General features: G+C 54.6%; 1 protein-coding gene across 6 annotated transcripts in view; it reads left to right on the top strand.

The window, feature by feature from the left end:
* Window positions 1-26,677, top strand: part of SLC38A9 (solute carrier family 38 member 9) — a 42,821-nt gene extending 16,144 nt beyond the window's left edge. For 4 of the 6 annotated variants that reach the window (XM_037038462.1, XM_037038459.1, XM_037038457.1 and 1 more), the window contains 12 exons: window positions 558-679; window positions 796-859; window positions 1,336-1,429; window positions 2,631-2,801; window positions 4,923-4,982; window positions 7,692-7,883; window positions 9,663-9,770; window positions 15,155-15,261; window positions 20,646-20,759; window positions 22,090-22,238; window positions 24,953-25,042; window positions 26,164-26,677. In XM_037038462.1, coding sequence (XP_036894357.1) covers window positions 558-679; window positions 796-859; window positions 1,336-1,429; window positions 2,631-2,801; window positions 4,923-4,982; window positions 7,692-7,883; window positions 9,663-9,770; window positions 15,155-15,261; window positions 20,646-20,759; window positions 22,090-22,238; window positions 24,953-25,042; window positions 26,164-26,329 — 1,437 coding nt within the window. In that variant the 3' untranslated portion in view covers window positions 26,330-26,677. Of the gene's footprint in view, window positions 1-557; window positions 680-795; window positions 860-1,335; window positions 1,430-2,630; window positions 2,802-4,922; window positions 4,983-7,691; window positions 7,884-9,662; window positions 9,771-15,154; window positions 15,262-20,645; window positions 21,896-22,089; window positions 22,239-24,952; window positions 25,043-26,163 lie in introns of those variants that run through there. The other 2 variants (XR_005065387.1, XM_037038460.1) reach the window with 2 other exon arrangements.
* The last annotated feature ends 1,000 nt before the right edge of the window (window positions 26,678-27,677 follow it).

Genomic DNA, 27,677 nt, shown 5'->3' with positions numbered 1-27,677 from the left:
TCTCAGGACAGGTCTCTGTCCTGTCTCTGTCCTGCTCTGCCTGTTCCTCCTGTGCCCGTAGCGCACCTGCCCTGCCAGCTGCTGAAGCATCTGAATGGCCTGGCTGTGTTTCTCCGTCCTCCTTCGGCCGGCCGCCCGTTCCTGACCGGCTGCCTGTGCTCCCTGCCTGCCTCTGCCTACACCAGCTCACAGTTGTCCGGGGGCCACTGGGCTCTGGACTGGCCCTCAGCCGAGGCCCAGGCCTCTCCACCCAGAACCGCCGGCCCTCCTTGCTGTCTCTCCTGCCTCCTTCCTCCTAAACCTGGGAGGAGAACTGACTTTACAGATGCATGTTCCCGGAATGCGCTCTCATTTCAGAGGGACAGTCCATTGCACAGGGTCCTTGCATTCTTGCTCTTTAGGTCTCCACCACATTTGAAGGGGGGCTGCATTTGTGTCTCCAGGACGCATACTGCTGTTTGCTTTTGACATTTGAAAGTGTGCCTGGTGCCTGGTGCACAGAAAACACCCCATTGTGTGCATACCCTGGCACTCACGCTTCTGTCTCCTCCCCCCAGCTCGCCCCGGACCATGTGGTCCCGGGCCCGGAGGAGTACTACGTGTACAGCCCCCTGGGTTCCGCCTACAGACTGCAGAGCTACACGGACGGGCACGGGAAGAACGCCAGTGTGGTGACCATGTGCGTGAGTTGCTTTGGGGGGGTGTGGCTTGACCGATTATTTTAATTTTTCGTAATTAAACTGTGCGAGGGGCCAGCCCTCACCATGCGCTGCCGTGGCTCTGCTCTGCTTTCAGATTCATGATCTGGAACACCATGATGGGCACCTCGATCCTGAGTGTTCCTTGGGGCATAAAGCAGGTAGTGAAGTTAAATACAATAACAATTTTGGCCTGATTCTCCCCTCTCTGTGTTACAAGTTTTATAACAGAGGTGGGTTTTTAGTGACCTTGGAGTTCGTTTGTTTTTCATTTGCATTGCCTGTTCTGGGGAGACAAGGGTTAGGAGGGTGACGTGGGTTTCGAGAGAGGCTTCTGTGGTACAAGACCTGTATATTGCACTGTGTGCCCGCCCCCCGAATTCAAACCCTCCGACCTCACTCGTGTGTGGGAAACTGAAACTCGCGGACACACTCGGTTGCACGCTAGAGGCTTTAATAAACCCACGCAACTTTTTAAAGAGAATAGGTGATCGTATTTGGTTTTACACTAAATGTAATGGTTTCACCATGACCGTGTATCAGGTTGTACGGTCGTTATCTAGGGCAGTGTCACGTGACGACACGTGTGCATTCTAGCATGCTGACATGTGTTGCCCCGTGTCCCCGCCCTCTCCAGGCTGGATTCACCACAGGCGTGTGTGTCATCCTGCTCATGGGCCTCCTGACGCTGTACTGCTGCTACCGGGTGGTGGAGTCACGCACCCTGATCGGTGAGCTGGCCACTGGAGGCGCTCGGAGCTGCCTGTGCCGCCTTCGGCGTGGGGCTCCACTTCATGCCCCAGACGTGCTGCTCCGAACCCAGCATCAGGCTCACCGGATCGAGGCCGCCCTTGGCATCCCGAGAGGCTGGAGTTCTTTGCAGAATGCACTCACTTTCCTGCTCATTTCCTTATAAGAATAATTTTAAAAGTTGTGTTTTAAAAATAGGTTCTTTGCTGCAAGAGAAGTCTGTGATTCTTGGTCCGTAAATGGTGACTGTTTTGACCTCCCCCTACTGGAAGGCCTCAATGTTGGAATCTCCTAAAAGTAGAAAATATACCTAGAAAAATGGGAAAATGGGAGCGATGGTCCCTTGTAGCGAGTTCTCAGTATTATACCCACACATTTCCTCCGCTCGTCTCTGTAAGTTCCGGAGCAGGGTCACCTTCTCAGGACGTTTTAAAGTAATTTAGGACCTAAGTGCATGTGCACCAGTGAATTGGTTCTTAGTGAGTGTGAGTCCACAGACCGGGCTTTGTCCGGGTCCTCTGTCCCTCCGAAGCAGGGGTGCCCTTCCTCGTAATTATCTGTCCACGTCCCTCCTCGTCACCCGCTGGCCAGTCCCTGTTGCTCCTGCAGGGCTGCTGAGCTTGTCACGCAACGTGGGGTGAGCCCTTGGTTGGCTCCGGTCGGTCTTCCCCATTCGGTGTGTGAACAGCTTATGTCTTCCACGCACTTGTCTGTGCACCTGCCCGCCTTTGCCCCTGCGATGCAGTCGACAGAAGGACAAACGCGCAGGGTCGGTCTTTACGGGGTTCTGGCTGTCCTGTTACTTGCTTTTTAAACTCAGTTGTGTGAAGCCTGAACTGGCATGTGTGATGGACAGTGTCACTAGTTAACAGTCCCAGGTGCTGTCGGGGGACAGCTTCTGCTGGCAGTTTATCCTGGCCCTGGTTTACCGCTTGCTCTCACTAGCTGCCACATTGTACTATGCTGCGATCCGTTTCTTGGGTGATCTGTGCTATTTCGTTGACCTACATTCCTTTTCATGGGTTTGCTCTATAAGGTTTTCATTTCTGTTGTTTCATAATGTGGTCTGTTGGTGGACCGCCCATAGTCTTTGACTGAGTTTGGGCTAATTCAGGGAAAACAGACTGTGGCCGTGGGGTGTGTAGCTGACATCAAGCGTGGCTCTCTCCTCCTGCTCCCCAGCGTCAGTGGACACCTCGGCCTGGGAGTACCCCGACGTCTGCAGACACTACTTCGGCTCCTTCGGGCAGTGGTCCAGCCTCCTCTTCTCCCTGGTGTCTCTCATCGGAGCGATGGTCGTGTACTGGGTGCTCATGTCGAACTTCCTCTTCAACACCGGGGAGTTCATTTTCAGTGAGTATCTGCAGCGTGCATTTTCACACAGGGGCTTCCGGCACCGCCGCCGCCGCCGCGATGTCTCAGCTTCGGCCTCCGAGTCTGGACTTGGGAGAAGGTAAACGTGCCGGTCGTGGTTCTGAAAGACGTGCCTGATTTGGTTTGTTTTCCGCGGTTGCGATCTTGGGTGTAATGTGTATGCTTATTTCTAAAAACTAATTTGGAATTACATAATGTTCCTTCAACGTCTCTAATTCATATAAAACACTTCTAAGTTCCAGCAGATATTTTAAGCGTTGTTTCGATCGTTACCACAAAATTTTAGTGTAACAGAACTTACCAGGTTCACTGGTGTCTGTCACTCCAGACTTCGCTGTGTGGACTCTGGGGGAACCAGACGGCAGCCCCCTGTTTTCAGGGGGCTGGGGCCTGAGTTAGGGGGCAGCAGGGCGATGGGGCTCTCGGGGACATGTATCCTTTACGGGGTTTGTCGTGGGAATGGGTGCACTCTGGTCATTTAAAGGTGCTCCTGCCTGTCGTTTTCTTAAGCGTTTTTATAATGTGTGCTGGATGCTGTCAAACATGTGACCCACATCTCTTAAAATGATCTAAGGGTTTCTCCCTCAGATTGTTAACATAGCAAATTTAATAACTTTTGTAATGTTATTCAACCATTCTTACATTCTGGGAAATCTTTAATTTACTAGTCATGATGTACATTTTTAAAATTTTTTACTGAATCCAGCTTCTTGTGGGAGGCATGGAGCTAAGACTTTATTTAGAATGTCTACCTACTTTCGCAAGATGCCAGCCTCAAGTTTTCCTTCCTCGTGCTGTCCTGGCTGGGTCTTGGGGCGCCACGGCATCTGTTCGGCTTATAGCAAGGGAAACGCACCCTCTCCCGGTCCCAGAGACCCCAAAGTGCAAAGTCAAAGTGCCATGGGGCTCTGCTGCCCCTGAAGCCTGCAGGCAGAGCCTTGCCCACCTCTTTCGGCTCCTGGCAGGCGAGGCTGGCAGGGCTGTCCTTGGCCAGTGGCTCTGTCACCCCAATTTCTGCCTCCATCTTCGCAGGGCTGTCTTCCCTCCGTGCGTCTATGTCCAAACTTCCCTGTTCTCTCTGGGGACGCCAGGCATTGAACTTAGGGCCCACCCTCACCTGGTCTGACCTCACCCTACCTGGACCGTACCTGCAAGGACTCCATTTCCAAATGAGGTCACAGTCTAGGTTCCTTGCGCACGTGGGCTAGGGGAGACCCGTTGAGCCTGATACACTTGACACCCAGGTATTACTATTTGCTAGCCTGAGGTGAGTCTTGGCATCAGGAATTGCAGAATGATTCCGCAGTTCTGATCTTAAACCACGAGTAGCCCTTGGAGACGCTGTGAAAACTGGGGCCTGAACTGCTTCTCCTCTCCTGGCCTGGCCCTGGGGATGGAGAATTCACACGCATGCTGATGTGTGGTCTTACAGTCTGATCCGTCATCTTCACGTCTCGTTGGAGTTTTCATCAGACACTTCTATTAATTTTACTAAGGTGATAAAGGTTAGCATCGAACACAGTGGAGTGAGTTCCCTCGGGCCTGCAGGAGACACACCGTCACCCACCCTCTCACTCACCGCCGTCAATAAATGTCCAGGCAGCGCCTGGGCCCCTCTATGCAGAGCAGCTGAGTGTGCGCGTGAGCAGTAGCTACTGTGCAGCCCTCGGTCTGTAGAAGCGTTACTGTACTTTGTACAGACTTGAGTGATTTTCCAGATAAATTCGGCCATTGTAAGTGTTGGTTTCCCCGCTTTACAGACTTTAGAACTTGGTCCGAGGTGTAACTGTGCTTACATAAATCAGTGGGAGCGTGGGGGGCAAATGCACACAGTGTCTTTGTTCTGGCGCTTTGTTCCGTCTCTGGGTCGGCTTTTGAAAGTCCTCACCGGGTACGAATGTCCAGAGTGGGGTAGGAAGCGGGAGGCCACGCCCCGTGAGTGCAGGGAGCTGCCAGAGGCGGAGTCTGGGCTCGGGCACACGCTGTCCGTGCCCCACGGTGCACCTGGGGGTCCACCTCAGATGTCACAGATGAAACACCCCAGCAGTGGCCAGCTCAGCACCCCGGTCAGTGTTAAACTGTGTTTCCCTTGATTTCTAGACTCCATCCACCACATCAATGACACCGATGCCGTACTGAGGACCAATGGCAGCAGCCCTGGTGAGTGCTTTGGAATTCCAAGTTCAGCCTTTTTCTCATTCCCCACCTTGCTTCAAAAATGGTTTAAGGTAGAACCTCTGACTTCGCTTTAGGTCAGTGGTTAGCACGAAATCGTTATCACTACGTTAACCAGGCCACTATTAAATGGTTGACAATCAGTGTGTTTAAAAAAAAGAAAAAGAGCCCTGGCTGGTGTAGCTCAGTGGATTGAGTGTGGGCCTGCGAATCACACGATCGCGGTTCGATTCCCGGTCAGGGCACATGCCTGGGTTGCAAGCCGGTTCCCAGCACTCACAAGGGGCAACCATACATTGATGTTTCTCTCCTTCTCTCCTTCCCTTCCTCTCTAAAGATAAATAAATAAAATCTTTTAAAAAAATAAAAATTAAAAAGAAAATTAAAAAAAGAAAAAGAGCAACTCCGCCAAGAGCTGTATGAATGTGAGCGAGACAGTGTTTAGTTCGTGTTACCCAGTCGCTGTTGTAGCTGACGTCTACAAGAAGCTCGCCTACCTCTGACTGGTCAGCGCGTGTTTTCAGGAACCTCTGTCCCTGCAGGGTGCTTTGGCCTAGAAGCCGAGCTCTCGGTTTCTTAGCTCCGTTTCAGACATTTATTGTTTTAGTTACCAATATGTAAGGCACAGAAATCTGGATGCTTAGAATAATTAATTTCCTAATAATGAACAGACGTTAATAAATATGGACAAATAAATTGAAGATTTGGCAAAAAAATCTTAATGTTTTAGGGAGGTTCCTTTAACTACTGAACATGAACGTCAGTGGGGAGTGGGTCTGTCCGGTGAGGCAGGCGCAGGGCGGGGAGTGTGGGAGTCTCCGTGACGGCGTTCAGTCACCCCAGACAGTTCCGCCGTGAGCCTCGCCCATCGCCTGAAGCTTCGTGTGTGTGTGTGTGTGTGTGTGTGTGTGTGTGTGTGGTGGGGAGGGGGTTTCAGAGGATTCGATGTGGCGTCGTTTTGATGGGGAAGCACACTGATCACTGAAAGAACAGCTCACCCACGACACGGCTGTTAAGCCTGCTGCTGTGTGCCGGGCCTGCTCCAGGCTCCAGGACACGGGACGGCGGGAGCCTCTCCTCTCGGGGAGTGCGTCCCAGTGTCGGCCACGTAGGCTCTCACTCTGCCCCTAGTTAACTGTTCGCCCTGGGAAACGACTGAGTGATGTGCTGGCTATTGTTTCTGCAGACGCGCACATGCTCCTCTTTGGCTAATGCCAAAATACTGCATTTCTTGTGTCAGACAGAATGTTCGCGGGACAAAGTGACAGCCTTCTGTTGAAAGAGAAGCCCTATTCTCTGCAGGTGTCCTGGCACGAGTCGGTGGAAGTAGTGGGTCCGTATCTAATTACGTCGGACCCTCAACCGAGGGCACGAGTGCCCCGGTCACACCACCCACTGGGAGCCCAGCACCAGCACAGCCAGCTCCCTCCTCTTGGCAATGGCGCATGCCGACACCAGCGCCTTTTGGTTCTTCTGCTGATTTCAAGCAGGGTGTGGCATGGTGGGAGCAGGGCCCCGTCCTCCTCCCCTCGTGCAAAGGGCCGCAGCTGGCGTTTGCAGGGCGCCGGCGCGGGCAGGCAGTGTTCCGAGCGTCGTACAGCAGCCCCTCCGCAGGGAGGCGCAGGTGTCCGCACCTCTGAGACGTGGAAACTGAGGCAAAGAGCAGCAGGGGCGGGCGAGGTTGTATAACCGAGAGCCCAACTCCAGGTTCATCTTTCAGTCACTTTACTGCCACAGCCTGCGCTTTTCGCACTGGAATTATTGCACAAGAAAAACGAGTTAGTTTTCTGCTCTGCGGGGCACGGAAGGAAAAAGTGCATGTTGATGGGATGACTAAGAGAGGAGGAGACGGAAAATGGGGTGTGGCTTTGTGGCGTGTGCCAGTTAGGGGGAGGGAATGGCATTAAAGCCAGAGCCCCCGGGGAGTCGGCCCGCCGCTCTCCCTCCGACTGGTGATGCTCAGGGCTGTGGCTCCGCGGGAGCGGTCCTCGCCCGCATCAGGGTTCTTCACGGAGGGCTGCGTGTCAGCAACACACCCACAGAGTCGGAAGCCAGGAGAAGGGTTTGCGCTCCAGGTGCTAGGAGAAGAAACGCCTCTCATAGGCGGGGGTAGGAACGTGAACTGCCTGGCTCCCTGGCTGGCGTCCGGGCCCCTGGGCCGTGGCGCAGGACGCCCGACTCCGGGAGGGTTGTTCTGGCCGGCGGGAGGAAGCTCTGCTCCGTGATTCGCTTTCGGCGATGTTATGACATCTGCCTCCAGCACATCTGCTCTTTCCTCCAAAGCCAGACGTTTGGTTTATTGTTTTAAGAAACCTGTTCTTTGGCCCTGGCGTGTGTTCTCATCACGATGAACAGTGAGCCTGGAGGATATTCTAATGTCACTGTGGACGTTGGGGCAAGTGCCGTCTGGCCCGGTGTTTTCTCTGTGGCGGGGGAACCAGAGGATTTTGTGGTGGGATAATAGGGTAGTTTCTATAGAAGTTAAGGATATGCCTTAAAATGTTCTAACATTCTTCCCCCTCTAATTGTTTATTGGTAGGAGATTTCTAACATCTAAATGCGAGCCTCAGTTTTTTCCAGAACAGAGAAGCTGAGTGTCTGTGGTAAAGGCTAAGGTTGGCGAGCAGGTGTGGGTGTCCGGGAGCCTCTCTCGTCCCCTGTCCCCTGCTCTGATGGGACGATCTCCCGTTGCAGTGATCTGCCCAGGCCCAGGGAGCAGCCATCCGGACAATGGCTCGGGGGTCATCCCTGCCAACGGCACAGGATTGCAGCTGTTCGAAAAGTGGTGGGACAAGTCCAGGACGGTGCCCTTCTACCTCATGGGGCTGCTCCTGCCACTGCTCAACTTCCGGTCGCCCTCCTTCTTCTCCAAGTTCAACATCCTAGGTGAGCCACGGCCACGTGCCGCATGCCTTGCCGAGGCCGCAGGTCGGAGATACAGCCAGCGGCGGGGAGAACCGTGTCCCGGGCCTGTGCCTTTGTGTTTAACCTGTTCCTGCTTTGGGGTTTCCTTGGTGGAGTCTGGCCCAGAGGAAAATGTAGGTGAGTGTTTCAACACTGAGTCCTTAGAGGGCAAGTTACGGGGCTACCGCGGTGCTGTTGCGGAGCACGCCTCCCTCGTCTCCTCTGAGCTGCGGGGCTCCTGGAGGCGTGAGCAAGATTCAGGAGGAGGGTGCAGGTGCATGGTAGAGGATTTCTCAGTTCCGGAGGCTGGAAGCGGGAGGACCCACTCAGGGAAGCAACGGAGCACTTTTTCCCGAAGTTTCTATTTAAGAGCTTAGCCTGGCACTGTCACTGGACTTGCTGCCTGGACACTGTCCTGTGCCCCGACTCTGAGGTCAGCTCTGCCCCCACTCTTCCTGACGCTGCCCTCCGAATGCCTACCGCCGGGAAGGGGCGACGTCTTTCTTGAGCCCGTTTTCCAGAGACTGCTGAAACCACTGTGTGATGTGCTGAGCACGTCTTCTCTTACAACCTTAAGATGACGGAAGGAATTCCCCTGAGAGCTCAGATCTGGCTCACTAAAACACACGGGTGCCAGCCATGAAGAGTTGATAAGCCCAGCAGGGCGTGGGGTTCCCCCTCCCCTGGAGAGCTGGCCCCCTGGCAGGCAGCCGAGAGTATGAAACAGATCACCGGGGGCCGTGAGGAGATGGTCTGGGGTTTCCAGCAAAGGACAAGGCTGGGCTTCCACCCTGCACACCTGGGCCTCACAGCAGGACAGACACAGAGCCAAGAGCAGCGGGCATGCGTGCGGTGGGCATGCGCGGGGCGGCCGCGTGTCTGTGCCCTTTCTGAGTCAGCCCGTGGCCAGGCTGACAGTGGAGCCCACGCAGCACGTCCGTGGTTTCCAGCCGGGCTTGCCTGCCGCCCTTCCTGGGGAACAGACCGTGGAGAGTCCACGCGCCCACATGCAGAAGCAGGTGCCCAGGCCTCCTTTCAGTGGGCAGCTGCTGTAGGGAAATGAGCATCTGATTCCTTTAGAAACCTCCCGGACTCAACGCCATGCTACCTGGGCCCACTCCCTCAGCAGGGGTACCCTCGGGCTTGTAGACCATCAGGAAGCTCAGCATGCCCCTTCTGCCCTGTGTGCAATGCCCACGAGTGGGGCCTGGGATCCGCCCACTCAGCAGGTGGCCCCGGCGGCCAGAACTCCCCCGGTGCCAGAGCAGACGCTCCAGGCTGTTGGGCTCCCCGCCTTCTCGGACGGGCTTGCAACCCGCATCCGTGACTGGACTTCCACCTGTGGCACACCCAGTGTCGTGACGGATGTTTCCAACCTGCCGACCATCTCTGAGGCTTCCCGTGCCAAGAGTGGGTCAGCTCCACGTAGTCAGTTTTCTCCCAGGCGACCTGGCACTGCTGTGAGGGCCTGGGCACGCACCCTCCACTGAGCACAGCCCCGGGGCCACTCGGGCAGCTCGGTCTGCGGCCCGAGGCGAGCCTCCTTCCCCTGGGCCCGTCGGGCCCACTCCATGGTTCCTGCTGTGTTTTCCAGTAACGCACTGAGCGGTTTCTGCCCTCAGGTCCTGCCCAGGTCGCCGTGGGCATCACCCGTGACGGGACCGGCGTTCCAGGCTGGCCTGAGCGCAGGACCAGGGGTAGATTTTTAAATGGCCTGTCGCAGTGCAAAGGTGACGGCTGGTTTCTGCCTTTCTCTCGCAGGCACAGTGTCCGTCCTCTACCTGGTTTTCCTCGTCACCCTGAAGGCTGCTCGCTTGGGGCTTCACTTGGAATTTCACTGGTTTTCGCCAACAGAGTTTTTTGTGCCAGGTGAGTTACTTCAGCCAACTAAAGAACTAAGAAATTGCAACGACGGGACCCTTAAGTTAGCTATTTTGACTGTTGGGATTCTAAATCGGTGGCGGCATTTTTTGCCATGGGCATTCTTATTAATGCTGTTTAGCGGACACCCGAGTCCAGCTGAAATTGCTCTGGTGGCCTTGCCGTTGGGGGTAGCAGGCCCTTTGTCATTTCTGCCTGGGGGCAGAAGTCCATTCAAGTCCCAGTGCACCTGAGATATCAAGAACGCATCATCTACACCAGGTGTCCAGCCGGCGGCCCAGGGTGGCTGTGAGTGCGACCCAGCATAGCATTGGGAATCTACGTAAAACAGGATGAGATTTTTTTGTGATGACCTGTCACAGTGCATTTAACGTGTGGCCCAGAGAGGCTGCAAGGCTGGACGCCCCCGGGAGACTTTCTGAGCAGACCTACCCCAGGATTTCAGAGGCTGAACCTGGTCGGTGACCGGTGCCGGGGGACAGGCGTGCTCCTCGACACCATTGCTCCCCTTACGGTTTTCCTTTAGAGCCACTGGTTTTCGGGCTAACAGCAGTTGTTACGCGTTCCCTCCCGTCTTATTTTCTCGTGGTTGTAACTTGGCAATTCCTCAGGTTTCACCTGAGTTTAGAGGATTTGGACACGCCAAAAGCCCACGAGAGAATGAGTGGATGGGTTAGAAAGAGGAAGCGAGCGTCGCCCCGGTGCTGTAGACATGAGTGGGGGCGGCAGCACAGAGTTCTGTCGCTGGTTCAGAAGACGGCTTTGCCTGCAGTCTTCGCCCGTGGGTGCAGGCCGTCTGGGGTCTCCATCTCTATCCGGGACGGGGGTCACCCTCTAGTGGCAGCAGTCCCATTGTCTGCCACCCCGCTGCTCCTCCGGGGTCAGTGTCCCTGCGGGTTCCTGGTGGGCTGAGCGGTGCTCGTTGGCAGGTGTTGTTCATGCTAGTTACCATGGTTACTTGTGTTCACACCCCAAAGCATCTGCTTTGTTTTTGTTGGGTGTTTTGGGGGGTATTCTCTCTATTAGCCCGCGAAGACTACAGAGTCCATGCAAATTCAGGACAGAGGAGGCGCTGGGGCCCCGTCCTGGCCCCCGGTGTGTTGCTGGTGCGGGTGAGAGTGGGGCCTCGGGGCCGGTTCTTCCATCGGTTGGTAAGCGCGGCCTCGGGCGTTTGCTTCTAAACTTCGGTCCCTGCTGGTCTATTTTATTTTTTAGTGATAAAAATTCCTGTGATGGTGGGACATGGGAAATAAACGTGAGGGTGAGGGCAGCACAGACAGTTACTCAGAAGATGAAAGAGCCTATTTAACTGCTCACGAAGCCGTTCGTTCCAGCTTGCTTCTGAGTGACAGGAAGGGCGGAACTGCGAGGACTGGGCGTGTGTCAGCCAGTGCGCCCACGAGGTAGATCGCCGTAGCGCCATCGGACCTCTCAGGAGTGGAAGCTGGCAGGACCCAGGGAGCTCTGGGGGTGTCCGTCTTCACTGCCCCAGCGAGGGGTTCACATCACCTCCTGTGCTGACGGCGGCTTGGTGGTTGTTCTCGTTCCTAAAAATCTCTTTCCTGACGCCGTGGCCTCGCAGGGAGCTGGGGGGCGAGCAGAGCCCGCGTCCTCTCGTGTGCAGCCTGTCCTTTCCCGCCGGGGGCTCCGGCTGGCCGTCCTCCCTCCTCCCACACTCACACGTCTGCCTGTACATCCCCACAGGGGTGTTCACTACTGTCCCAGACTTTGGGTTTTCAAAAACCAAATGCCTGTTTCCTTCCTCATCCACCCCACCCCACCTGCTCAACCATCTCAGAAAGTGGGGGCCCCGTTTCCGATGTGATCAGGCCAAAAACGGGAGCACTACTTGCCTGCCCTAATTATTTCTACTGGAAAGAGTCAGGTGAGGCCACCAACCTCTCTCCAGGAGCATCACAGCCCTCGACCCCCGCCCCCCTCCCCCCCCCAGCAGTCTGGTCTACACCCAGCAGCCCGAGCCGAGTCCTCAAACCCCCCCCTTCAGGTGCGGTTTCCCTTGTCACTCAGAGCAAAGATAAGTCACAATCGGCAGGCGCTAGGTGGCCCGACCCCATCTGCTGTCACCATCCTCCTGCTCTTCCGTCCCCTCCAGCCACACCGTCTTCCTCGCTGCGCTGCGGGGGGCCAGCACCACTGTCTCCACACGTCCTCCTCCCTGTGCAAGACACGCCCATTCATTCCTGGGTCTGCGCAGGCTGGGCCCGCCCCTCTCCCCGTGCCCCCGTGTCCTTGTCGTGCCTGTCTGGCCTGGCGCCCTGTCTTAATGAGAAGGGGTTTATCCAGAAACGGTCCAAATCTGTTTGGTTCTTGAATTCAGGAGGCGAGCATTCAGGTGGGAAGGAGTGAAGGGCAAGGCACCCATGTTCCCCTGTGTGTCTGTGTCGGGTCACTAGAGTGCCCGCCCTCTGAGGAAAGGCTGCTCTGTCGGCGTTTTTTGTTCTTCTCCCTTCCTGTCGTATCCCCAAGGCCTGTGGTGTGTAGTGAGCGCTTAGTGCCTGCTCGCTGAGTGAATAAATGTCCTTCTCTCCACTTTCTCCTGGATTCATTGAAACTTCAGTAAAGAAATAAATAAAGCAAACACAAGGAGGCGGTAGAAGAGGCGACAGCAGATGAGAGGAGTGGATTCTAGAAGGCAGAGGACAGTGGGCGGCTGGGGCCGGGCAGCAATGCGTGTGGGCGCCCTCAGGAACCGGCCGCCAATACAGGAGGCCCGTCCGAGCCCGCGGCCCCTGGAGCCTCCGCATGTGGAGGCGCGTGAGTGACTGAAGGGGAGGGGAAGGGCTCAGGGTGGGAGCGTTCCTTACGTGGTTCGATCGGGACGAGTTAGACGTACCCTCCCCTTCCCTGCTCAGCGGAGCAGGAGAGAAGAAAGTGAGCCCTGGCCAGAGGGTCAGCCCTTACACCAAAGGTTGTCAGTTCAATCCCCGGTCGGGGTGCGAAGACGAGGCAACCGATTCATGTTACTCTCTCTTTCAATCTGTCACCCTCCCTCCCGCCCGCCCTCTCTCAAATCAACAAGCATGCCCTCGGGTGATAATTAAAAGTACAAACAGAAACCCCAGCACCCAGAGGGCCCTCTCGTCGTCCTGCTACTGTTCTCTGCCTGCAGAGATGCCCACTGTTCTAACCTCTGACCCCAAAGGGCCTTTTGCCCGTTTTTTGTAACTAACACAAATAGAACGCACCCTGTGTAGTCTTCCGTGTCTGGCTTCCTTCCGCCACGTTCCGTGGGGACACTGGCCTTGTGATGTGTATCTGCAGTGCATCCACTCCCATCGGCGTGTCACTGTGTGACTGCACCACGGCTCCTTCGCCTCTGCGGGTCTGGGACGCATGAGCCGCATCTCCAGGCTTTGGCGTCATCACTGCACTGCCATCTTCCTCGTCCCACGTCTCCCAGGGAGCGTGTGGCTGCGTCCCCGTGAGCAGAAGCCCTGGAGTGGGTTTGCTGGGCCAGAGGGGGTGTGTGTCCCTTCTGCACGAGAGCGGCAGAGCCAGCCCCGCTCCTGCAGCAGCGTCTGTGCATCCTGCGGGCACGTGTCCGCCCCACCGGTCTGCGCTGTCTCCGTCCTCCAGCCTGGCTGCGGGGGGTGGGGGCACGTGGTCTCTGCCTGCACTGTGTACTCGCCCACAGTCTGGATGACCTCTGTCGAGTGCCTCTTCAAGTCTTTCGCCCAGTTTTCTACTCTTTAAATCGATTTCCAAGCATTCTTTGTACATTCCACACACACGTTCTTCGTCGGACTGAAGTGTGACAACTACCTCCCGCTCCCCCACCCCATGCTTCCGTCCTTCCTCGGTTTTGCCTCCTCGAAGGGTCCAAGTGGAAGCTGGAAGCTGGCGCAAGGCAGGGGCTTCTTGAAGACCCCCGCGTCGAGGAGTCTGAGTGCCCCCGTCCCCTGCGCCCACGGCCTGTGGGGCTCTCAGAGCTGACGGAGGCCCCGGCCGGCAGCAGCTGGCTGGGCCGTGTTTGGGGCTTCCTGTTCTTTGTTGCTGCTGCTGTTCGGTTTTGATGTGTCCTGCCGCTCTGTGTCTGTCGTTCCGAGAGTTGAGTCTGGGTGCATTTGCACTGACCGTTGGGAAATGTGGACTTGTTCGCTGATTTCTGGTGGTTTTGTGCTGTAATTCCTTCCTTTCTTTCTGATTTGAAGACCTTGAGTACTAACTAAAAAGCTTTTCAGTTGTTTCCCTAAAAAGAATGTCTGCAAATAATGTCGTGTGTTGCCCTGGCTGGTGTAGCTCAGTGGATTGAGCGCGGGCCTGCAAACCACACGATCGTGGTTCGATTCCCAGTCAGGGCACAGGCCTGGGTTGCAGGCGGTTCCCCGCAGGCCAACTCCCAGCAGGGGACACATGAAAGGCAACCATACATTGATGTTTCTCTCCCTCTCCTTCCCCTCTAAAGATAAATAAATAAATTAAATCTTTAAATAATAATGTCATGTGTAAGTAATAATTGCACCGTCTTTCCAAAGCCGGTGCCTCTACTGGAATTCTGAGAGTGTAATGCTGACCCCTAGGTGCCGTCGTCTTTACTGTTCTTGCATTAAAGCAACTCTGTGCTTATTGCAGTGCATTGAGAGACTGTAGGTAAGTGGATGATGTGAAATGAACCCCAATCGGCCGGAGGCGACTACTCGCTGCACTTCCAAACACCCCGTCTTTCCCTCGTGCACTCGCAGTTTCCGCCCCCAGAACGTGAGTCCTCACGCGCCGCCTGCCCCCGAGCAGCTCAGCGTACCGGCCACTTTCCTCCCCGCAGACCTGTACTTCCAGCATCTGCGAGCGATGCTTTTTAGATTAGCCACTAAAAATGTCAGATGACTGGTTCTTCGTTCCATGAGTCCTATCCTAACGGTGCTTGTCCGGCAGATTAAAGCATTAGGAGAGCAGGTTCTGTAGAACCACAGGGGCCCTGGGCCCAAACCCTGCCCCGCCACATGCTGGCTCAGGGGCCGCAGACAGAAGATAGAGGGCGGGGCAAAAGCCAGTTTCCGCTGTTCGTATGGGAAATGGTTCAGTCGTTCACAAAGAAGGGTGTAAGAACGGACTCTGTGCTTCGCAAACTCACCTCTGTGATCTATGCCCTGCCCGCCGCTGCCAGCGCCGGGATGCAGACAGGAGTGACTGCTGTAGACGCGGTGCAGAGCGGCTGTTTCCCGCGTCCTCCTTGGCCCTTTCCCAGCACGTCACTCCAGCAGCGTGCTCGCCTTGCACCGCTTTGGGGATGGTTCGATGCCCTTCGTCCCTGGACAAACAGAGACGACTGGTTTTTAGTGATCGGCGCGGCAGCGTATATTCCTTTTCTAGCTGTCAGTTTTAATGTGGTTTCCCTTCTCTTTTTCTCCTAGAGATAAGATTTCAGTTTCCACAGTTGACCGGAGTGCTTACCCTTGCTTTCTTTATTCATAACTGTGTTATCACACTCTTAAAGAACAACAAGAACCAAGAGAACAATGTGAGTAATTATCTGAGGAATTGATTTTTGTTACTGCAACTTAACTTTTACATTTAAGCCATAGAGTAGTGGTCAGCAAACCTTTTCTGTACAGGTTCGATGGTAAATATTTTGAGGCTCACGGGACATGTGGTCTCTGTGACACCTGCCAGGTCCGCCACGGTGGCACTCAGTAGCCACAGACGATGTGCAAACAAATGGCAGTGGCTGTGTTTCCAGAGGACTTTATTTACTGCAACAAAGAGTGGGCCAGATTTCACCAGTGGGCCTTGGGTCCCCGACTCCTGTTTGAGCAATCACTGAAAAATGAAGAGGGGTGGCTAATAGCCAACGGGGGTGATAAAATCTTTTAAAATGCCCCCGTGATTTAGAAGACAGGAAAGGGGGAACCAGGTACAGATGGCATGAATAGAAAACGAACAGCAAGACAGTAGATTTAAACCAAATAACATTGATAATACCTTAAATAAAATGGCCTAAATACTGAAATTAAAAGATAGAGATTGTCAGACTGATTTTAAAAATGCAAGCTAACTACAATACATGCTGTCCATAACAAACTTGCTCTAAGTATAAAGATGTTCCATAAAGGCACTAACCATAAGGAGGGTAGACTTTTAATATCAAGGTCAACTTCAGAATGAGTATTGCCAGCATAGAGAGGCACATTACACAATGGTCTTTAGGCATTGCTTCGTCAAGAAGATACAATAATCGTAGATTTGTGTGCACCCAATGAAATAGCTTCCAAAGAACTGTTAGAACTGAACGAAGAAGTAGACAAATCCACAATTATAATTGGAGGTCATGATCCCTCCCTTAATAACTGATAGAACAAATAGAAAATAACAGATATGGAAAAGATGAAAAACACTGCCAACCTGCTTCATCTAATTGGCATTTATAAAAGTCTTCTCTCGAACACTAGCAGGATGGACATTTATTTCAGATGCACAGAAACATTTACCAAGATCAACCATGTATTGAACTAGTCTCAATAAATTTACAAGGTTTGAATTCATACCAAGTATTTCTTTGACCACAGTGAAGTTAAACATCAATAAGAGAAAGAAATTTTGGAAATTGACACATACGTGGAAATTAAACAACATATTCTTAAGTAGCTAATGGGGCAAAGAAGAAATTATAAGGAAAAAAAAGGACATACTCTGAGATTATTGAAAATGAAGACAAAACACATCAGACTTTGTAGGATGCAGCTAAAGCAGTACTTAGAGGGAAATTTGTAGCTATAAACACCCACATCAAAAAAGGTTTCAGATCAATAACCTAACCTTCTACCTTAAGACAGTAGAAAAAAGAAGAGCAAACTAAGTAAACCCCAAGCAAGCAGATGTCAGCGAGCTCCTTGGGGCCTGTGTACAGATTGTGGGCTGAATCTAATCATTTACAACCATCCAACCAAAGTCGTGGTGAAGCTCTGACCGAGATGCCTACCACGTCGTCAGTGATGCGCCAAGCGAGGAAGTGCCCGGGGCGCTGGGGCCTCCGAGGAGGTTTCGGGTGATGTTTGGCAGAGCCACTAAGGAGGCAAAACAAATCTTACTGGGCAGCAGGAAGCTAGCTGTCAAATTAGGCCAAAAGGTCCGTCTTTCCTCTTACCTGGTAACATACGTACGGCAAGTTACCTCTGACTGGAGGTGGAATTGGGTGAATCTGGATTTTCCAAATTTCCTAACTTGGTGACCTTCACATTTCATTTTCTTTCTGTGAGATAGTCTTAGAACCTTCAGCACAAGGGCTTCTTCTCCTGGTGCCTCCCAGGGACGGTCCTTTCACTTGGGTGGGGAGTTGAGACCGTGTCCTTTGTGTCTCTGGTCACATCAGCACACACCTGCAGGGGCTTCACATCGTGGCTGCCTAGTGTCACGTCGTCCGATGCCTCCTGACCCGCCTGTTCCTGTGAGCACAAACAGCTTGGGGGGGGAGGGGAAGGGGCAGAGCCCGAGCCAAGCTCCGCGCAGCTGCGGCCACGGCCTCCTCGGGCGTCCAGGCATTGTCACTGTCCCGTCGTCCCGCCATGTGGAGAGCACCACTGGCCCCTAAAATTCTGAAATGGAAACACTCTTCTAGCAGGAGGGGAAGTGATGTGATTCACCCTGAATCGGAAACTGCACAGTGCCTTTTCTGTTTTGCTTTGCCTGTCTTTATTTAGTCTCAGAGCCTGCTTTGTTCTTTAGAAACAAGTTGCGATGCTTCCCGTCTTGACCCGTGTACTTTCTGCGTCTTGCTGTGCAGCTGTGTGGTTTGGGTGGCCGCCTTTCAGCAGAAGCTCTAGGCAGGTGTCTGGGGGTCAGTGTCGTCGGTCTCCGCAGTGCCGTGAGTCCAGGCTCCACCGCAGAGAATTTTCACTGTGAATGGGACGTGGGACAGACGAGACACCACATCTGAGACGCAGAACGTGCTCCTGACCCTTGGCGCTGTTGGCTCTGAGCAGACATTCCTGTCACTCTCTGCAACCAGCCCTGCAGGCCCATCCGTGCTCACGCCAGACTCCAGGGACAGACCTCCATGGGTGGGACTCTCGACACATTACACTTCAGATTGTCACTTGTGCCTCTTCTCCAATATATATTTTTCCTTGGAGCCTCGCATTCTAAAAGATAGCCTTTGCTACCATTTTCCACGGTGTGGGCTTTGAAGAGGCTGCATATGCTAGCTGGGTACAGTGACGGCTGGTGATCCAGCCAGAGAGTAGCGAGGCGCATGTGTGTGCGTGGGCGGCATGTGTCCCGGGACCCTGCTGAACCTCGGCTGCTTCTCCGTCGAGCCAGCCTTTCCGCTCCTCGGAGGGCTCCCGGATACAGACAGGCGCAGCTCTCGACCTCCGCCTGCTGGAGGTGCGTTGGGTCTGCTGCGTGGCGGGACTCTGCTGCCAGCACTGCCCCTGTGTCCTCAGGCGCGGGTGTCGTGCCCTTTGTCACTCACAGCCGGTTCCCTCTCGCTGCTTTCTTGATCGTTGTTTACCACTATGACACAGTGTGCGAGAGCGGGTCAGTTCTCACACGCGGTAGCTGAGGGCGCGCGGTTTGGAGCCAGAGAGACTCGGGTTGGCTGTGGCCTTCACCAGCTGCTCGCTCGGTGGGCACAGACAAGTTGCGGCACCTCACCACACCGGTTCCTTCATCTACGAAACGGAGGATTCCATTGTCCCCACTGTCAGTGGGGTAAGGCATGCAGTCAGTGTGCTGCTTCTCGCAGAGCCAAGCACCTATATGCACCTCAGAATCGCAGCCGACATGGTTATTTATCCACATTCACCCTACTGTGGTGAATGAGTCCCTACTATGTGCCAGAGACGTAAAGATGGGAAAGGCACGGCAGCCCCTGTCTGCAGGGTCTCCCAGCCTAGTGGTGTGGCCCAGCTCAATGCCAAGTCATGGAAATAGGAATGTGACCTAGGACCATTAACACTGGCTGCTGTGGGGGCGCCAGGGATGCCCTCTTTCCACTGGAGACACGTCACATGAGCATGCGTTACCTTTACAGTGAAAGTGAACGACAGGTCATTGTCACTGTGCTGTAGCCGAGACGGGTGCAGCCTCGCACACCCGCCCTTCCGTATGCATCAGCTTCCCCCCGACTTTGCCGAGGAGCATGTTTTTTGTTTTTGTTTTTTTAAAGATTTTATTTATTTATCTTTAGAGAGGACAGGAAGGACAGGAAGAGAAATATCAATGTAGGGTTGCCTCTCGTGAGTCCCCTGCTGTGAACTGGCCTCCAATCCAGGAATGTGCCCTGACTGGGAATCGAACCGCGAATTGTGTGGTTCACAGGCCTGTGCTCAATCCACTGAGCTACACCAGCCAGGGCACCGAGGAGCATGTTTTTGCAGGAAGTCTGGCCCAGAGGATGCGGTGACCAAGTGCACAGGGTGGAGCTACCCCTCGGGCGGCAGCTCTCCCTTTTCTACGGAGCTCTCTCTGACGCAGCTGCGGGCCCCCAACTTTGCGCATGACAGGACTGCCCTGTTCTAGAGGGGCATTGAGCAGGCTGCATAGGGTGGGTGACGCGAATCATCGTAACCTGAGGGCAGGAAAAGGAGAGTCGTTGTCATGTGGTTCCTTGCTGTTGTCCCGCACAAGCCCTCGAGGAAGTGTCAGGAGTGGTGATCCTGGAGCTTCTTGAACTTTGAACCCCCTGGGGGTGGGGTCAGCCTCCCCTTCCTCAGCCCCGAGTAACTGGAAGCTCTTTGAGAAGACCAAATGTCCCTACCTAACCCAGGTTCCCAGGGCGCCACAGCGGGGCCACGCCATCTAAGGCGGGGGGACCCTGGTTTGTTTTCAGATGGATGTCAGCTCGGGCCTGACCTTAGGACTTCTCATAGCGTGTCGCTTGGTTTTTAACCGCATCCACCAACACCCAGGTGTGTGACTCTGCTGTTGCTGTAGCTCGTACGGGGAGGAAAGTTGCCCAAGATCACAAACGCTCCCTCATACTGAGTGTCCAGTCACCATGTTACGGAACCGAAGTAAAATCGTGTGTGGTTTTTCCTGTCTGTTTCCGTAGCTGCAAACCAGTTTGTGTTTGCAGTGGAAAATGAGGCGTCTTCTTGCTGTAATTTAGTTGGTGCTGAACTGTTTGGCCGCCACTTGATTGCTGATGGAGACCAGCTTGGGGGGCTGCGGGCCTGTTAGGCGGGGACCCGACAGCCGGCTGCCTTCAGCATCTCAGAGCTTCTGACTTCACTTGGGAGTGGGAGGCCGGCAGCTGGGAGGCGCCCCGGGGGAGGGCCCGCTTCTCTTGACGCCCTGCCCGTGTTTGCTGACCCGGCAGCCGCGCAGCCCGGTGCAGCTACGGGGCAGCTGCCCTCTGTTTCCTTTTGGGCTTCATTAAGCGAGTCTTGAATACCTGCTCACTGTCTGCTCTTTAACTAGCTTTTCCTCTTTATTTTAATGCATTTTATTAGGGAGCAGTCTCTTTTGGTCTAGGCGTGCTTTGAAGATTTAAGTTAATTTCCTAAAAGAAAAAAACTAATGCCATAGGTCATAGGTGGCTTAGCCTTGCTTTTCTGTTGTCCCTTAGCTTTATTATTTTAGTTAGATATATTGTAATTCAGCAAATAAACGAGGTTTTGAAATTAAGCCAGCATTTCTATCACATTACACCACCATGTACCCCAACTTTCTGGGCCAGGCAGGAGGCAGCTCTATGAGCAACCCCCCCAAACAGGGGAACCACGGTCGGGCCGACCTAAAGGGGCATGCGCTGCTTTCAGTGATGCTCCGAAGGCAGGTGGGCCCCAGAAGGTCTGTGTGCACACAGCCAGAGAGGAGCGTGGTGGGCGTTGGTCTCCCCATCGCCCTGCTCGGACAGACTCCTGCGGGGTCCCTGTGCTGAGAGCTGCTGCTGTCTCTTCCCAGGTGAGGGACCTGTCCATCGCCTACCTGCTGGTGACGCTGACCTACCTCTACATCGGAGTCCTGGTTTTTGCCTCATTTCCCTCACCGCCGTTACCCAAAGACTGCATCGAACAGGTGAGCTCTACGCTCCGTGCCACGGCCCCCAGCCCCACACCGGCCCAGCCAGCCGGGCAACGCCACAGCAGGACTGTCCTCACTGCTGCCTCTCACCCGAGGGCTCCCGGCCCCGCCCCCGCCTCTCTGAACTTCCCTATGCTCTCTCATCGAGGACGGGGACGCTATCTGAAGAAGCCCATCTCTTGCTGGCACCTGTGGCCCAGATAAACGGCCTGACCTCTCTGGGAAAGGTCACAGCAGCGGTCGCAGGCTTCCAGCTCCCGTGGGCTCAGAGCCCAGGCCCCAGGATGCCCTGGGTGAGCCAACCTCGAGGTCAGCATGTCCTGCTGACAGGCAGCAGAACAGACGGAGGGACAGACGGACAGAATCCAAGAGACAAGTTTTTACTAGGTGGTTGCTATAAGTAAGATTTATCTGGCTTGGCCCGTCATGGACTTAGGCATGGCGAGGTCTGGAGTTTAATGGACAGCAGAATTTCTCACAAAAGACCCAGTAGCCTTCCACCGGGGGCCTGACTTCTGGTCAGAGAGAAGCTTCTCTGGGAGAGTGTAGTGGCGGGGACAGTGAGCCTGACCCCGGGGGAGCGATGGGGCCCGGCATGGGGGGCCAGGCCCTCACTCTGCAGGGAAGCCGGTGTGCACTCTGCTGTCGCGACAGCCTGGAGTGGCCTCCCGCTGCTCCCCCGACTCCAGAGGTGCTTGGCAGCCGAGCGTGTGCCGAAACCCCCCGATGTGAGTGGCCACGCCAGGCCTGCTCCCGAGGGCGTGGGAGTAGCTGTGGGGTTTCATTTCTCAAGGGGAGAGTGAGGGATGAGCTGTTTTCTCAGATGCCAAACTCAAATGGAGAACAGAGTCCTGAGAGGGAATGGATACAAGTCCCTTTCCGCTCAGGGCCGGACAATAAGAGGCGCTGGTCCTGGTGACACAGGCGCTCTGTGGCCTCGACTCTGAGAGGCTCGGGCGCTGCGGAGCTGGTGCAGGCATAGCAGGAGGTCAGGCGAGCTCGCAGCCCACTCGGGCAGACTATCGCCGGGCCTGCCAGCTCAGAACTGCTCTGCTGTCCCCAGGGAAGGATGAGCCTTTGCTGTTTAACTGCCGGATCAGCTGCAGCCTGGTCCTTCTGTAAAGTGGAAGGAAAATGTGCCGACGTCACCTGTCTAGAGACACCACTAAACCCCGTTGGCTTCTGCACTCTGCAAACCGCAGGAGCTGCCCGGCCGCGGCACGCAGCCTGGGCCCTGGGCTCGCACCGGGCAGCGGCGTCCCCGCTCCCTGTGTGCCTGCGCGGAACTCGAGTTCTAACGTGGCTCCGCTCTCTCTCGGGTCAGAATTTCTTGGACAACTTCCCCAGCAGCGACATCCTGTCCTTCATCGCGAGGATCTTCCTGCTGTTCCAGATGGTGACCGTGTACCCGCTCCTGGGCTACTTGGCGCGTGTGCAGCTCCTGGGCCACGTGTTCGGGGACGTGTACCCCAGGTAAGGACTCCTCTCTCGACCAGCAGCTGTGACACACAACCAGCGACAGTGCACATGGGTCATCCGGAAACGTGACTGACCCTCTTGCTCTAAAAATCTGCCTCTCGGACATGGTTACAGGGGCTAGGGCGTCGCTGGTACTTCCCTGAAGAGCTTTAAAAACAGAGGACACTTCCTTGTCTGGAATTATTTTGTCCGTCCGGTGGAGTCATATTAGGTCTGATACCAGCTATATTTATCTTATGATTTGGTCGCTGTTAACCCACACGTCGCCAAGAAGTTAATGATATAAAGGACCCACATGAGCTAATAAGAAGCAGCCCTTTAATTGGAACTAGGGGTTATATGAACGATCGGTTACTGGTATGTTTACGAACATCTGTTTTCACGTAAATGAGAGCTGCTCACTGAAGGCGGGATGCGTAACAAGCAGTGCCTGTCTCTGTGACCGCCACTATGGTGCCCCACCCCTTCCTGGTGACGCCGAGTCATGGGTCCCCTCCTCCAGGGGAGGTGTCCATGTGCCAGGCCAGGCTCCCCGAGACTTTCCTGGGGGGCCCTGGCCGACTCTGACTCTCACCGCCAGTTCCATCAGAGAGTCATCCCCATGGAAGGTGCCTTGACCTGTTTTACTGGGAATAAATGATCATAGATGAAGAAAACTTTTGGATAAAGTTTGGAAAAAAGTTACACTTACAGTAACCAACACACAAACAGTCTTAACCAGTTCTTCCTCAGGGAGCGAGTGAGGTCTGCCCCCCGTTAGGTAAATAACCAGTTACGAATGTGTCGGTTCCAAAGCCACAAACTGGTCACAGCGGGTCCAGAGTCTCCAGGCCCCAAGCGCCAAGCGCAGTGGCAGCTCCGGTGCTACCCACGCTCAGCTGGAAGGCCGGACGTGGGTGGACAGCTCGCCATGTCTGTCGCTGGTGCTGCGCCCTCATTGGGCAAGGCCAGCTGTGCACGGCAAGCTCACAGCCCAGAGCGAGCTGGGAGGAGGCGCGGCTCCTGCTCTCTGCTGTTATTGTGCACAGTGGTGGCTGCTTTTCCTCCTGGGGGGACCTGGGCTTCCCCTGGTTCACACCGCGCCCCTCCCCGACCACCAAGAGCACACCGTTGCTCCCCCTCTGGCCACCAGCTTCCACAGGCTATGTCCGCCGGGCACACTGTTTGGTCATGGGCCCCGTTTCGCTCTCAGAGCTTTTTCAGGACCCCAGGAACTTCGGTTTGTATCTGTCAATGTTTAACATAGAAGCATTAGCACCAAGAATTTTTAAAATGTTAATTTTTTTAAAGAGCAGTAGTGAAACCATTACTTGTTAGCATAAATCACATGTTTATGAGTAACAACTATTTCCAAAATCACGTCTTGCATTTTCAGAACTCCTTAATGTCTGGTTTATGATCATTAGACCCTTTTGTCTCCTGCGTTCAAACTGTTGCAATGTGTTGTTTTTATTTGAATGTGTGAACGAAGCAACCCCTTCTCGCAGACGCCACTGGAACAGGGAGCACGTTAGTAGCCTGTGCAGGTCGCGGTGGGTTCCCCCTTGGAGACTCTGCCGGACGCCGTCCAGTCCTCGTTCCTTGAGAACCAGTTGACTCTGAAGCTCAGTCACACCAACACCCAGTGGTGTGTCACACACTCTGGATTCCCCCACGCCTGCTCTTGCAACCTCGTGTTGGTCACTGGCGGCACACTGGCTGCTGGTTCTGAGACTCTCCCAAATGCCGACGCACCTCGCCGTGCAGGGCCAAACGCAGATGCTCGCATTTACTTGCATAAGTAATTTTTCCTTTTTTAACTCTCTTTGTAATCTTTACCTGGGATGGATTCGCCGCTGATGCCTTGGGCTCCAGGTGGCGGTCCATGTGCCAGCTCGGCTTTCAGGGCCTGCGTCTTTGGGAAAGGGACTGACTTCCGGAGCAGATTCATCTGCCGCGTTTTTATGTGTGTCCACGCTGACTCCCAGACCTTGAAGTGGAGACATCTGCTCCAAGATTTAGTCGCTCTGTCCGTGGTGAAGACCGAAGCGCCTTTGGTGGCTGAGTCTGAAAAATAAAAACCTGCCCAGTGTGGCTTTTCCTTGATTTACCTCATGATAAACGTGAACACCTGAAAAATGCTATAAGATAGAGAAAAGAGAAAAAATTACCCCAAATCTTAACCCCATCACTACTGCCTATTCAGTGTCTCTTTCCGGTATTTTTTCAAGTGTTTTCTGCTTCTCCTGTAAAGTAAGACTCAAACCGGCTTTTTTCCCAGTGGTGCAGACAGATCATCGCTGTGTGGGTAACAGTGACGAGTGTGTTGAGTAATTTTCGACGTGCTCCATCACGCAGACTGTGGCCCTGCTGTGTGCGTAGGATACGTCTGTTTTTTCATGACCATCTGTAGGGTCACAGCTTTTTCAAGACCTGACTACCTTCTTAAGGCACCCCAAATGGAGCCACGGACCCCAGCGCGTGAGCTCTGGGACAGGCCACAGGGCAGCTCCCACAAAGCAGCCCGTCTGCAGCAGCGCCCCGGGGGCCGAGTGCCCATCCCCAGCCCTGGCCGGGGTCGCCTTCTCTCTCTGCTGGGGTGTCCTTGTCAAGTTTAAGACATTCTGGCGTTGAAGATGTTCATAAAGAGTTGTGTTTTCATACTGAGGGTTATGATTTGCCTGCATTCATATTTTTTCTTTCCTCCAAACTCCCTCGCCAATTTCTAGCGTCTTCCATGTGCTGGTTCTTAACCTGCTGATCGTGGGGGCCGGAGTGGCCATGGCCTGTCTCTACCCCAACATCGGCGGGATCATCAGGTACAGTGGCCGCCTGCCCGGGGCCCTTGGGGGGCTTTTCCTGCTGCGGCTGCGGCTGTGCGGTGACCACGCGGAACGCCAGTGTTTAGGGCTGGTGACACGCGGGCGTGGGCCCCTGGCGTCAGCGATGGGCTCAGTGTCTCCTGCTTCTGCCTGGCTCTGCCTGGGGGTGCCGTGTCCCTCAGTTTGGGGCACCTGTTCCTCTTTTTCCCTTTTCCTCATTATTTTCTACTGTATTCCTGTCTTCGTCCCCCAAATAAAGACTTGCATTTAATAAGTACTATATAACTTCTTGGGGTACCTGGGAAGTCTCTCATGTGTCAAGGCTACATCCTAATTTTCTTCATCTGCTTCTACTCGAGTGTATTTCAGTGTCAACTGTAGTCACAAAGGAAGAGTTTGGGGAAGAATTCAGATCCCAGATGGCTCTTTCCTCAATATTCTTCCAAAAACTGGAAGAATATTCTTTCATCTAAAAACTGGTTTGGAGGAAGCCAGGAGCCAGTGCGGGGTGGGGTTGTGACCTCAGGTTCTCGGGGAGCTGCAGGGTCGCCATGAGCTTCTCTTCCAAACCCCTCTAAAGCAGGGCGGAGGCGCCGCTGCCGGGGAGCCAGCCTCACCTGAGAACGTAGCCAGAAGCCGAGGCTCCCGGGGTCTCGTGGGCTCACAAGTCCCTAGCAGACCGTCCCCTGAAAGCGAGGAGGGGTGTTTCTGTGACTGTCTTTGATACTTGGGCTACAGGCCGGGGAGGGGCGCCGTTGCTCACTGTCCCACAGATGCTCAGAACGCGTAGTCCGTTCATGAAAAACATCAAAGATGGAAAGCCGATCTCCAGATGTTTCTGAGGAAGTGGCCACAGCCAGAGACTCAGAGGAACGATGGAGATTTGAGATTTGAATAAAAATCTCTTTGTCGAGCAGATGCCCTAAAGATGGACAGGAAATGGTGCTTTATATAACTTAGCCAGTAAAATGAATCGCTTCATTGAAGTCAGCAAGAAAGGACTCATAAATCCGCTCTCTCAGACTGAGGAGGTCGAGGTCGAGCTGTGTGTGTCTGTCTTGTAGATGGAGAAGGCAAGTGCAGGGCGGAGGTGAACTCTGGACGCTCTTTCCTTGCAGGTACTCGGGCGCGGCCTGCGGCCTGGCCTTCGTCTTCGTCTACCCGGCTCTCACCTACATCATCGCCCTCCGCCAGGAGGGCCGGCTGACGTGGCCCAAGCTCCTGGCGCACGTGGCCATCGTCATGCTGGGCCTGGCCAACCTGATCGCTCAGTTTCTCGTGTGACAGGCTCCGCTGGCTCCGGGAGGCCCTTCACGGCACCGCGAGCTCCGGCGACAGCCCCAGCCAACTCGCTCTGAAACGCGGCTGTGGCGCATTTCTAGGCGTGTCCCTAGGGCACTGGGAACCAGGGTGATGCAGCCCACTCCGGCATGGCTGTGATCAGAACAGGAAAGGGGCGGTGAGAGCGACCCTGGTCCCCCCTTTCCAGTAGCCCTGGCCACCGCTCCCCGTCACTCTGTCTGCTCTGCGTGGGGGCCGTGTTTGGCTCTTCGATCGGAGGTGGGCGGGTGTGTTTGCTGCAATAAAGATCCTCAGGGTGTCACACGGCGGCGCCGCGCCAGGTCCTGTTTCGGCATGTCTGCCTTCACCGTGTCACTTGCGCCAGTCTGCAGCTTTCCCAGGCCCCTGCTGCTCGGGGCAGTGAACCCAGCACCTCGTTTTTAAATAGCCATCTCCCTGACATGGGCGTGACAGTGAGTTTCCAACCACGTCCCCCATCGCTGTGTGGAAGAGAGAGAAGAAGGTGCCACCACAGGCCGGCGGTCGTGGAAATTATGCAGAATAAGTGAACTTGTGGGGTTTGCTGCTGTCTGGCTTCTCTCTTGTTTCCGATCCAGGACCAGAGACTTCGGCCAGCGTTCTGGATCCCCAGCCAGGCTTCGCGTGGGCCAGGCATGCTTGCTCCCGCAGATCCAGGGCTGTGTTTGGGTGCGGGGAGGCAGGCCCGGTGGGGACGAGTGTGGGAAGCCTGGCTGAGGGCTGCGTGGGGTCCCGGGAAGAAGAGAGTGGAGGAGGGGCCGGGCAAGGGCTCCTTCCTGGTACATTCTCAGTGAAACAGGTCCGCCACTACAGGGACAGGGCGATTCTGCATTAGGCGTGACCCCCAGAACTGGCAGGGGGAGGGCAAATTCCCCCCAGAAAACTCCATGGATCTGACACAAGGACCAGGGAATCTGAATTCTTGGAGTTGATACTCTCCTCTTTTTCATTCAAACTAAAACTAAACTACAATCAAAGCCCGTGTCTTCCTTATAATACAGCCTCCTTGTTCCACTGGAAAGTTTAGGTTTCTTTAATTTTAGGCTAATGTTAAAAACTGCACTGTGTTAATACACACCTCACACCCCGGGACGGCGTGCAGATTTGTGTTATTCCCTCCCGTGGAGAAGGGTGGGTAAAGTCGCTTCTTCAGCCAGTGAAGGGCCCCAGACTCGCCAGCAGCCAGAAGTCTCTCCATGGAAGTGTCTGGTCCAGTCCACAGGCGCAGACGCACATCGACGAACTTACTTCCTAAGCTCTTGTGAAAAGTCTGTGGCAGTCCTCAAGCACACGCAAAAGTAGAGAAAATAAT

The sequence above is a fragment of the Sturnira hondurensis genome, unplaced genomic scaffold (genome assembly GCF_014824575.4).
Source record: "Sturnira hondurensis isolate 20B ecotype Veracruz unplaced genomic scaffold, ASM1482457v3 Scaffold0024400, whole genome shotgun sequence".
In the NCBI taxonomy this organism is placed as follows: domain Eukaryota; kingdom Metazoa; phylum Chordata; class Mammalia; order Chiroptera; family Phyllostomidae; genus Sturnira; species Sturnira hondurensis.
This window is presented reverse-complemented; position numbering and strand designations above follow the sequence as displayed.